This window comes from Macaca thibetana, chromosome 2 (genome assembly GCF_024542745.1).
Source record: "Macaca thibetana thibetana isolate TM-01 chromosome 2, ASM2454274v1, whole genome shotgun sequence".
In the NCBI taxonomy this organism is placed as follows: Eukaryota; Metazoa; Chordata; class Mammalia; order Primates; family Cercopithecidae; genus Macaca; species Macaca thibetana.
Genome location: NC_065579.1, coordinates 59,564,042 through 59,576,484, shown reverse-complemented (window position 1 = coordinate 59,576,484; position 12,443 = coordinate 59,564,042). Strand labels below are relative to the sequence as shown.

Genomic DNA, 12,443 nt, shown 5'->3' with positions numbered 1-12,443 from the left:
AGTATCTTTCCAAATGGCAATTATAATGGTGTACTCCTACGTCAACTTTCCCTTACTCAGATCCTCCAAATGCCTGTGACTACTCCAATGGTATACTTACAACAGAAGAATCACAAAAAATAATTAATTTTTTAAAAAGTGAGCAAGAGGAAAAACCTGAGTAGAAAGAGAATTTTTAACCAAATTACAACTCAATCATCTTGCTTTCACCAGAAGCCTTCTCAGAACCTTGGAAGGAAGTCCTAAGTGAGAGACTCTGAAACTTAAGCATCATCTGGTTCACAATAAATTTGCCTCTATTGGTAACCTTAACCTTCTCTGTGAAATAAGAGGCAAGAAAAATGGCTGCTAAGAGATGAATAGCACCAAGGAGCCTAAGCAGAATATTGAGGATTCCTCACTAAGGATTTAGTGTTTAACAACCTGGAAGTAGGCATGAAGGCCAAAGGATTTAAGGGTAAATACAACTAAATGAATAGAGGTAAAAGGACTTGGAGTGTTGGTAAACTCCTCTATGTAGAAAATCCTAAAGACACACACACACACACACACACACACACACACACAAATACTAGAATTAATAAACAAATTCATCAAGGTCACTGGATACACAATACATATGCAAAAATTAATTTTATTTCTGTATATTAACAATGACCAATCCCCAAGATAAAATTAACAGTCCCATTCATAATAACATAAAAAGAATAAAACACTTAGAAATAAATTGTAATAAAACAAGTTAAAGAAAACAAAATATTTTTGAGAGGGCTAAAGATCTCCATGGAAAAACATACCACATTCATGAATCGAAAGATACAAAAATTTGGCCGGGCGCGGTGGCTCAAGCCTGTAATCCCAGCACTTTGGGAGGCCGAGACGGGCGGATCACGAGGTCAGGAGATCGAGACCATCCCGGCCTACACGGTGAAACCCCCGTCTCTACTAAAAAATACAAAAAAAAAAAAAACTAGCCGGGCGAGGTGGCAGGCGCCTGTAGTCCCAGCTACTCGGGAGGCTGAGGCAGGAGAATGGCGTAAACCCAGGAGGCGGAGCTTGCAGTGAGCTGAGATCCGGTCACTGCACTCCAGCCTGGGCGACAGAGCGAGACTCCATCTCAAAAAAAAAAAAAAAAGAAAGATACAAAAATTTTAAGGTAGAAATTCTCCCCAAATTGATCTATAGATTCCATACTATACCTATCAAAGTCCCAGCAGGCTACTTCACAGAAATTTACCAGCTGATCCTAAAATTCATTATGGAGGGCCCAGAATAGCAAAAACAATTTTGAAAACAAAAAGGAAGTTAGAGGAATTATATTTCTTGATTTTAAAATTTATTAAAAACCTAGTATTTAAGAGAGTGTGGCACTGACATAAGACATAGATTAATGGAATAGAATAGAAAATCCAAAAATAATCCCTTACATTTATGGTGAATTTATTTTAGGCAAAGATGCCAAGGCAATTCAATAAGGAAAAAAAAATGGCCTCTAACAAACAGTGCTGGAACAATTGAATATCCATATGAAATAGGATGAATTTAGATCCTTACCCCATATCATACACAAAAGTTAGCTGAAATAGATCATAGATCTAAAGAAGAGCTAAAACTATAAAACTCTTAGAAGAAAATACAGGAGAAAATCCTTGTGACAGGCTTAGACAGAGTTCTTACATACATCAGCAAAAGCACAATCTATAAAACAGATAAATTATATTTCATCAAAAATAACTTTTGCTTTTCAAAAAACATTATTAATAAACAGATAAGCCACTGGGAGAAAATATTTGCAAATCATATTTCATATAAAGGACTTATATCCAGAATACAGAAAGAACTCTTACAATCACATAAGAAAATAAACCCATTAAAAATTGGCAAAATATTTGAGTAGATGTTTCACTAATAAGATATACAAATGATTAACAAGCAAATGAAAAGATACTCAATATCATTAGTAATTTGGGAAACACAAATCAAAGCCACAATGAGATACTATTTTACACCCACTAGAATGACTACAACAAAACAGACAGACAATAGTAAGTGTTGACAAAAACATGGAGAAACCGGAATCCTCATTCATGGTGTGGGAATGTAAAATGTGCAGCCTCTTTGGAAAACAGGTTGGCAGTTAAAAAAATTAAATATCAATTGACTGGGCACGGTGGCTCATGCCTGTAATCCCAGCACTTTTGGGAGGCCGAGGTAGGCAGATCACAAGGTCAGGAGATTGAGACCATCCTGGCTAACACAGTGAAACCCCATCTCTACTAAAAATACAAAAAATTAGCTGGGCTTGGTGGCAGGCACCTATAGTCCCAGCTACTCAGGAGGCTGAAGCAGGAGAATGGCATGAACCAGGGAGGCGGAGGTTGCAGCGAGCCAAGATTGTGCCACTGCACTCCAGCCTGGGTGACAAAGCGAGACTCCAACTCAAAAAAAAGAAAAAATTAAATATAGATTAATCATATGACCTAGTGATTCCACACTTAGGTATCTACTCCAAAGAACTGAAAACATATCCACACAAAGACTTGTATATGAATGTTTACAGCAGCATTATTCATAAGCACCAACAAGTGGAAACAATCCAAATATCCATCAACTGGTAAATGGATAAATAAAATGTGGTATATCCATACAGTGGAATACTATTCAGCAATAAAAAGGAACAAAAGTATGGATAAGTGTCACAACATGAATGAACCTCAAAAACATAATTAGTAAAAGCCAGATGTAAAGACCACATATTGTATGATTCTATATATCTGAAATGTCCAGAAAAGTATAAATCTATAGAAAGAGAAAGGTTAGTTGCTTGGTGAGCTGGAGGTGAGCACAGAGATTGATTGAAGATGGCATGAGGGTCTGGAGGGTCTTTTTTGGAATGAGTCAAGTGTTCTAATATTGGATGTGGTTGCCAATCTAATAGCTAATATTTGGTGGCACCACTCTATAGGTTTATTAAAAATAATTAAATTGCCTCCTTATGATAGGTGAATTTTGTGGTGTGCCAATTATATCTCAATGAGTATGTTTTTAAAAACGTATGGGGTAATAAACTTGGGATCAAGGATAGAAAACAAAGTAAAGCCAAAATATGGTTGGGAAAATAAGAAAAAATACTAGCATCCTTAATTAGACTGAAGAAGTGAAGTGAAAGTGGAAGAGCTGCAAGAGAAATTTTTGGAGTTGACATTGAAAATTCTAGAGATGACAAGGTCTAGCTTTACAAATAAGAAAAATTAAAGGATAAATACTCTTTATTTCAAATAATTTTAAAAAGATTCAAAATAATCCTCTAAAAGTAAATACTGATAGAATATTTCAAATATGGTCTGATTTGGAATATTGAACTTAAACACAACTTTGTGAGGTGAAGTATATCTATATTTCATTCAGGTTTTTAATAGCTACTTTATAGGCCTTCTACAATTAATTTGCATTTTCAAAAAACACTTTATTCTGAGTAACAGATGTGCTGAGCCAACCAATGTGCCAACTAATATGCTGAGCCCTTGCAAGACACAGGCTGGAAGTGATGTCACGGAAAACACAGAACATGAAAGAATACTTTGCTGAAGGCTAGTGATTAAGCCCAATTGTAATTAAACAAATGAGAGAAGAATTTAAAAACAGCAATGGACCCCGAAACATAGTTCACTGATCTACTGAAAGTTCCTTTTAGGCTCCATAAATAAAGATGATTATATCTGAGTAGAAAGCTCATGTTTCTTTCCCTTACCTCTTTTTTTTTCATCCCATGTTTTGGCCCATGAATCCTTTACCTCTTCAAGAGAGAAGATTATAAGCTCCTTTTCTTTATCCAGAGCAATCACTAAGTTTTATGGCCTAATATTTTTAAAATAATCAATAATCTAGCTTAAAATCAGCTTTCACTAATGCAACAAAAGTCAATGAACTCTAGAAATTTGGTTTGATTTTATTTTTAACAGTATGCCTTTTTCTATGGAATGCATTATGTCTACCAGTGAGAATATAAAAACAATAATTATTTCTATTCATCTATTACAAACTGTAATTTGTACTGTCTAGTTGACTAGTTACTTCCAAAATTGTTTTTAGTATATACTATTTTTATATAAGTCAGATCCCAGACTCCTAATTTGTGATCTTTTAGCTAAAAATGAGCAAAAATCACAGATCTATGAAAACATGTGAACAAAATAAGCTGTTAAAAGTATAACTCAAAATGATGACAAAATTAGAATACAGAATAAAAATAACACTCTATTTATATGTCTACGTTTCTTCAAAAATTTAAAATACTGAAGATAACATGCAAAAATGAAAACAATTAAGATCAAGTGTATCCGTCCCATAATATCCTGAAGCAGCAATAATTATTTGATCTAGTCCCAATCCAGCCTTTAAAGGTCAATCTTACCATCCATGAAGGCTCTAGTGGATAAATCAGATGAGCCTTTTACAGCAGATGTGGGTCAAAGCTATTACAGAAGCCAAAAGTGAATACTGAGAGTCCTGATTAAAATACAAAAGTTGAGGTCACCTGAATGGCATTTTCCTGTTGGTTCAACACCAGATTTCTAGGAAAGGATCAAGGGGATTTCTGATGATAAAAATGGTCACTTGTTTTGTGAGTGGATTTCATTCATGGATTCATTCAAAAATTATGTATTGAGCATCAGTTATGTGCAAAGCATTTATAAAAGGTAGATGTTCAATAGGTTATTATCAGATAATGAATTAAAAATTATTGGCCCACAGAATTTTTTTCAGAAAATTCCTGGTAATAATTATTAGATAAAAAGCAAAAACTTATCATTCAAAACATTCACCCAGCATATTTTTTTAGTCATCCAGAACCTGTGTCATTTGCCGGGTTGAATTAACTCATTGCTTTCCCTTTTCTAAGAGCTAAAAGTTATTCAATTCAAAAAGGAATTATTCTTTCTCATAAACATTCTCAAAATATTCAATTCAATTTTTAGGAAAGAAAATGTACTTCCTAGTTTCTTTACAATGCTGGATTTTATCGTTAGGTATTATAAACCCTCCAAAGATTATATAAAAGCAGAATTGACATGCTTTACACTAGAGATTTCTGAATTTAAGGACTATGTTAATATTATTTAGGAAGTTTTCCTATTCTACTACTTTTCTTGTCACTGGACTATCACTCAGAGGATCAACTACACCAAGAAATATTGGTGAAGAGGGGAATTAGTTACTGTGCTTTCATTCTAAATGACACCCACAAAATAAGAACAATAACAAGGCACTAATAGAACAAGGTATATGTCTAATTTAAATTTAATTAGCAACACTATTCATTGAGATAATGGTTTAAAAAAGAAAAAAGAAAACGTAATGCTGTTTCACTTTTTTCAATCACACCAGATATAGAAACCATATTACTGGCTGGGCGCGGTGGCTCACACCTGTAATCCCAGCACTTTGGGAGGCTGAGGCAGGTGGATCACGAGGTCAGGAGATTGAGACCATCCTGGCCAACATGATGAAACCTCGTCTCTATTAAAAGTACAAAAAATTAGCCGGGTGTGGTGGCAGGCACCTGTAGTCCCAGCTACTTGGGAGGCTGAGGCAGGAGAATGGTGTGAATCTGGGAGGTGGAGCTTGCAGTGAGAGGTCAAGCCACTGCACTCCAGCCTGGGCGACAGAGCAAGACTCCATCTCAAAAAAAAAAAAAAGAAAAGAAACCATATTACTAAAATATGTTTGGCTATTTACAAAGTTAGTATTAAACATATCTTTTCAATCTTTATAATTTTCAGTTCTTTAATCTTACCTGAAGATGTATGATTGTCTATATTTAATTTTTAACTCATCTTGCAAATGACTCAGTTGTTTCTCTACTTTCTGAAATTCATTTTGTTGATTTTTTAACTGCATGCCTACATCGTAAATTCTAAAAATATAAACAAACATCCCTTAAGTATTCTCTCCTATGGATGTACTATTTTTAAGTTACCATTTAAATATACTTACTTTTAATAAAAAGGAGTAGAAGAAGAAACTATGTCTCTTATATATGCTATATGAATGTACAGAAAAAATATAGAGAGACCAAATCTTGGGAACTAAACCCTGGGGAGGAGAGTGGAATTTATGGGCAGGGGGGAAAAGTAAAGAATATTGAAGACAGGCAGAACTTTTCCTCTATATTCTTTTGTATTGTTCAACTGTTTACAATGAACATAAATATTAATCACAACATAACTAAAATATTAATTTAATTTTCACTTAAAGTAATACAGGTTCAAATTTAAAATGTCAAATATTACTGTCTTAGTCCATTCTGTGTTGCTATAAAAGAATACCTGAGGCTGGGTAATTTATAAAGAAAGAAAGGTTTACTTTGCTCATGATTCTGTTGACTGAAAAATTCAAGATTGGATAGCTGCATCCAGTGAGGGCCTCATGTTTCTTCCACTTATGGCAGAAAGTGGAAGGGGGCATGTGCAAAGAGATCACATGGTGAGAAAGGGAGCAAGAGAGAAAAAAAATCAAGGAAGCCAAATTCTTTTTTGTGTGTGTGGCTTTTGGTAAGAAGTCATTCGGAAGAATATGAGTTAACTTTTGGTATAATGAATGAATGAAAACTTAGGTTCAAAATTAAAACTGTAAGTATATAAGCATGAAAAGTAAAATTTACATGAGGAAAAAGATGCCTGACATTTTATCCACATGGTAACACTAACTCACAATGTCCAAAGAATAATATGGTAACGTTACAAACTTGATCTAATACATCATGGCAATAGGATGTTTAGCTTAATTAATTAAAAAGGCAGTAAGATGTGTTAGCATGTAGTTGCTATAAACAGTTATTAATCTATTTCTAAGATAAATGTACAGAAATACTGGTTGCCAAGAAAACACATTTTTTATCACATATTATCAATTGAAAATGAACTGAGGCATTACATTCAGCTGTGAATAACAAGAAATGCTAGAAATTTCCTGATAAAGAGAAGGTGCTTCTTCTCACATGAAAGTCTTGGGTGAGACCAGTTACCGCACAATCCAGCAGAGGAATAAGCTCCCACCTAATTGGTTTTTATGGCAGCATAGTAGCTGTCTGCCTGAATCAAGAACGAAGTCACTATCAGTAGGAACAACAATGCTCGTAATACAAAGGAGACCTTAAACCAACTCAATCTATAATTAGGGGAACTGAGCATCAGAGAATATTTCCAGCCATGATAATGTGAATTAGTTCTCTAGTAAACACTTAATAATTGCTGGGGGGAAAAAGCAATGAAAGGATGTATCTTTAATGTGGAGCATCTGGGGACATCTCTGGACATCTACAACTCTGACAAAAAGAAAGTCAAGTGATTTGGAGGGACTCTTAATTTGCAAGCCAAAGAATAAGGACAATGGGCTGAAAGCTGGTGGCCATGCACCTCTTCCCCTGTATTTTAACAACCTGTTAACTTGGGAACTAATCCATTCTTGCCAGAGCAAAAACTCCATTCACTCACAAGGGAGGGGATTAATCTATTCATGAAGAATCTGGCCCTATGACCCAAACACCTCCGACGAAGCCATACCACCCAATGACGCTGTATTGAGGTCCCCAATTTCATCATGAGTTTTGGCGAAGACAAACCACATCCAAACTGTAACAATGACTAAAAGAGTTATAAAAAAAAATAGTAATCACGTGCCTCTACTCTAATTCCCACCGCCAAAGGCAACCACGTTTAATGTTTTTTTCCGTTTCTCCTAGCATTGATCTCCATATTACTGTATCACTCATATTACTAACGTTTACACTGATATTTCCTAATATTTAATTTTATATATTATTTAGTGTATTTAGTGATACATATCAGTTAAGATCTAGTTGTGCTACATATAATTGACACCTGAATATAATGGCATAAATATATATATATAATCTCACATAAAGCAAATGCATTGGTAATCCGTTCAGTGCTAATATCACAGCTTTATAGTGTTATTAGGGCCTCATATCCTTCCAACTCTCTGGTATACCATCTTTGGTATCTACTTTATTGTCATAGTCCATGATGGTGGTGAAAGCTTCAATCATTACATTCCCATTCCAGGCTAGGTAGAGGAGAATAATGGCCTACTCCATCCCTTTTAAGTCAATCTCCTTAAAGTACCACTGAATACTTCTACTGAACTTAGATATATGGCCATACTTAGCTGTACATGCAGCTAGAAGGTGTCATCCTTTAAAGATTAGCGCCCAGATATATTCTGCTACTTACAAGGCAAAATGAATGTTGAGGTAGGTAGTTAATAAGAATTGACCCTCCTATGCATATCTACATGCTCTTCTCTTAATCCTCCCAATATAGTTAAATCAGTACTTTTTATTAAATTATATTTAGTAGTTATATTGTTATTCACTTGTGAGCCACATATAATGCCATGATTATATTTCTTTCTTGTACAACTTTCTGTTGTCTCTGGAATTAAAAATTGTCTCCTTTTCTTCTTTCGTAGTTTTCTGGGTACCATCATTTTATTCTTCTTCCATCTTTGATGGAGAGGTAATTCTTCTCCCGACACCTTCAGACACAACAGATAATCTTTCCAAATCATTTCTTTTCCAGGAGGTAGCCTTCCTAGAGCTTTCCACTCCCCTGCTGTAGTCTGGTTTATGCTCTGGTTTGACTACACAACTGTCATCATAAGACTTCCCTTCTCCATCACTTCAGGAACTGTCCTCATCTCTCTTTAATGTCAATTCTGCTATACCCTGGTTCTGAAGTTTTCTTCCTCTTGGTTTACTCCTTGGAGCAAATCGTCCAGAAATTTCCTATGCATTGGAAGTAAATTTGCGACTCTGGATGTCTGAACACGTTATTTTATCTCACACAGAACAGTTTGACTGAATAGAAAATCATATATTTGAAAAAATATTCACCAGAAAATTAGGATACCATTCCATTGTTTCCTAATTTCCAGTGATGCTGCTGAGAAATCCAATGACATTCTCAATTCTATTTCTTTGTGTGATGTATGGTGGGCCCCCCCCACCTTCCCCCTGCTTCAGAAGCTATTTCTGAAATAAAATTTTTTACTTTTCACTTGAGATTCTTCAATTTGATCACAATGTATCATCACGTTAATCTTTTGTCATTCTCTGTGCTGAGCACTTGGTGAGTACTTCCTTTAGAAACTGATTTCTTTGGTTTTCAGAAATTTACCCTAGGGAGAATGATGCTTTCCAATCAAATTTCTGTTTCTGTCTGGAACATCTTTCTATTATTTCAGAGGTGGAATTTCCTGAACAGATCTCTTAACTTTCTTATCCTTTCTCTACCATTTTACCACTTTTAACTTTGTATTCTTTCATTATCTTCCATCCTATCAAAGTTTTAACTTCTGCTATCATATTCTAACTACCAAAAATTCTTCTTATTCTCCAAAAGGTCTTTTTTAATTGCGCCTTTTCTTGTCCCATGAATACAATTTGTATTTCTTTGAGGATATCAATTCTATTGTGTTTTTGAAGATTTCTTCAGTTTACTGCATTGCTTCTGTTTCTCTTTGAGACTCTTTGTTTTGCTTTTTGGCTTTCATGTTTGAGGCTCTGCTCAGAAGGCTGATGATCCTTTGTTGTCTGTTCATAATCAAGAATGAGGTACTCTCACAACCAACATCACACTAAATAGGCAAAGGCTGGAAGCATTCCTCTTGAAAACAAGAACAAGACAAGGATGCCCTCTCTCATTACTCTTATTCAACATATTATTGAAAGTTCTGACCAGAGTAATCAGGCAAGAGAAAGAAATTAAATACATCCAAATAGGAAGAGAGGAAGTCAAACTATCCCTGTTTGCAGATGACATGATTCTATATCTGGAAAACCCCATAGTCTTAGCCCAAAAGCTCCTTCAGCTGATAAACAACTTCGGCAAAGTTTCAGGGTACAAAATCGACATACAAAAATCACTAATATTCCTATACACCAACAACAGCCAAGGCAAGAGCCAAATCAGGAATGCAATCTCATTCACAATTACCACAAAACAAACAGAATATCTCGGAAAACAGTTAACCAGGGAGGTAAAAAATCTCTACAATGAGAATTATAAAACACTGCTCAAAGAAAGCAGAGCTGACATGAACAAATGGAAAAACATCCCATGCTCATGGATAGGAAGAATCAGTATCATTAAAATGTCCACACTGCCCAAAGCAATTTAGAGATTCAATAATATTCCTGTCTGATTAACAATGATATTCTTCACAGAACTGGAAAAAACTATTTTAAAATTCACATGGAACCAAAAAAGAGCCCAAATAGACAAAGCAATTCTAAGCAAAAAGAACAAAGTCAAAGGCATCACACTATCCAACTTCAAACTATACTATGGGGCTACAGTAAGCAAAACAGCATGGTACTGGCACAAAAACAGACACATAGATCAATGAAACAGAAGAGAGAGCTTGGAAATAAGAATAAACACCTAAACCATCTGATCTTTGACAAAGCTGACAGAAGCAATGGGGAAAAGACTCCCTATTCAATAAATAGTGCTAGGGTAACTGGCTAGCCATATGCAGAAAATTGAAACTAAACCCCTTCCTTATACCATATACAAAAATTAACTCAAGATGGATTAAAGACTTAAATGTAAAACTCAAAACTATAAAAACCCTGGAAGACAACCTAGGCAATACCATTCTGGACATAGGAACAGGCAAAGATTTCTTGACAAAGATATCAAAAGCAATCGCAACAAGAGCAAAAATTGCCAAATTGGATCTAAGTAAACTTAAAAGCTTCACACATCAAAAGAAACTATCGACAGAGTAAACAGACAACCTACAGAATGGAAGACAAAATTTACAAACTATGCATCTGACAAAGGTCTGATATGCAGCATGTATAAGGAACTTAAATTTACAAGGATAAAAAAACGTTAAAAAGCGGGCAAAAGACATGAACAGACACTTCTCAAAGGAAGACATACATGTGACCAACGAGCATATGAAAATAAACTCAATATCACTGATCATTACAAGAAATGCAAATAAAAAAACCAATGAGATATCATCTCACACCAGTCAGAATGGCTATAATTAAAAAGTCAAAAAAATAACAGATGCTGGTAAGGTTATGGAGAGAAGGAAATGCTTATACACTCTTAGTGGGAGTGTAAATTAGTTCAACCATTGTGTAAAGCAGTGTAGCAATTCCTCAAAGACCTAAAAACAGAACTACCATTCGACCCAGCAATCCCATTACTGGGTATAAACCCAAAGGAATATAAATTATTCTACCATAAAGACATTTGCATACATATGTTCATTGCAGCACTATTCACAATATCAAAGACACAAAATCAACCTAAATGTCCATTAATGACATTCGATACAGCCATAAAAAAAGAATGAGATCACGTCCTTTGCAGGAACATGGATGGCATTGGAAGCCATTATCCTTAGTAAGCTAACACAGCAATAGAAAAGAAAATACCACATGTTCTCACTTGTAAGTGGGAGCTAAATGATGAGGATGGATGGACACAAAGAGAGGAACAATAGACACTGGGACCTACTTGAGAGTGGAGGGTGGGAGGGAGAAGAAGGTAAGAAAAAATATCTATTGGATACTAGGCCTAGTACTTGGGTGAGGAAGTAATCTGTACAACAAACCCCCATGACACAAGTTTACCTATATAACAAACCTGTACATGTATCCCAAACCTAAAATAAAAGTGTAATTTAAAAAATGAGGTACTAGCAGCACAACTGGACTGGTTTCTACAACAAGCTAATTATGACAAAGGGAAAAAAGGAAGAGAGGCCTTTATAGATAAAAGAGAAGCAAGAAATTTAATAACTAAATATGACATATGGACCTTGTATAAAACTCAATTAAAACAAACTGACAGCGGCTTTGCAGCACTGTTCACAATAGCAAAGACTTGGAACCAACCAAAATGCCCATCAATGATAGGCTGGATAAAGAAAATATGACACATATACACCATGGAATACTATGTAGCCATAAAAAAGGATGAGTTCATTTCCTTTGCAGGGACATGGATGAAGTTGGAAACCATCATTCTTAGCAAACTAACACAGGAACAGAAAACCAAACACCTCATGTTCTCACTCATAAGTGGGAGTTGAACAATGAGAATACATGGACACAGGGAGGGGAACATCACACACCAGGGCCTGTTGCGGAGGTTGGGGGGTGGGCTAGGGGAGGGATGGCATTAGGAGAAATACCTAATGTAGATGACAGGTTGATGGATGCAGCAAACCACCATGGCACGTTATACTTATATAACAAATCTGCACATTCTGCACATGTATCCCAGAACTTAAACTATTTTAAAAAATGACAGTAAACAATTTTTAAAGAATTGAGAAAATTTAATTATGTACTGGGAATTAAAGAATACCAAGGAACTGTTGCTAATTTTGGAATG

The 12,443-nt window shown here is 35.3% G+C and overlaps 2 protein-coding genes across 11 annotated transcripts in view; one reads left to right on the top strand and one right to left on the bottom strand.

Moving 5' to 3' along the window:
- The window catches only part of SSR3 (signal sequence receptor subunit 3), a 425,362-nt gene that overhangs the window by 52,808 nt on the left and 360,111 nt on the right, over positions 1 to 12,443 (top strand). The gene's annotated exons all lie outside the window — the stretch shown is intronic.
- LEKR1 (leucine, glutamate and lysine rich 1) overlaps positions 1 to 12,443 on the bottom strand; it is a 226,126-nt gene that overhangs the window by 128,227 nt on the left and 85,456 nt on the right. For 9 of the 10 annotated variants that reach the window (XM_050779849.1, XM_050779854.1, XM_050779855.1 and 6 more), the window contains one exon: positions 5,798 to 5,917. The exons of the other annotated variant lie outside the window; for it this stretch is intronic. In XM_050779849.1, coding sequence (XP_050635806.1) covers positions 5,798 to 5,917 — 120 coding nt within the window. The remainder of the gene's footprint in view (positions 1 to 5,797; positions 5,918 to 12,443) is intronic. 10 annotated transcript variants of the gene reach the window in all.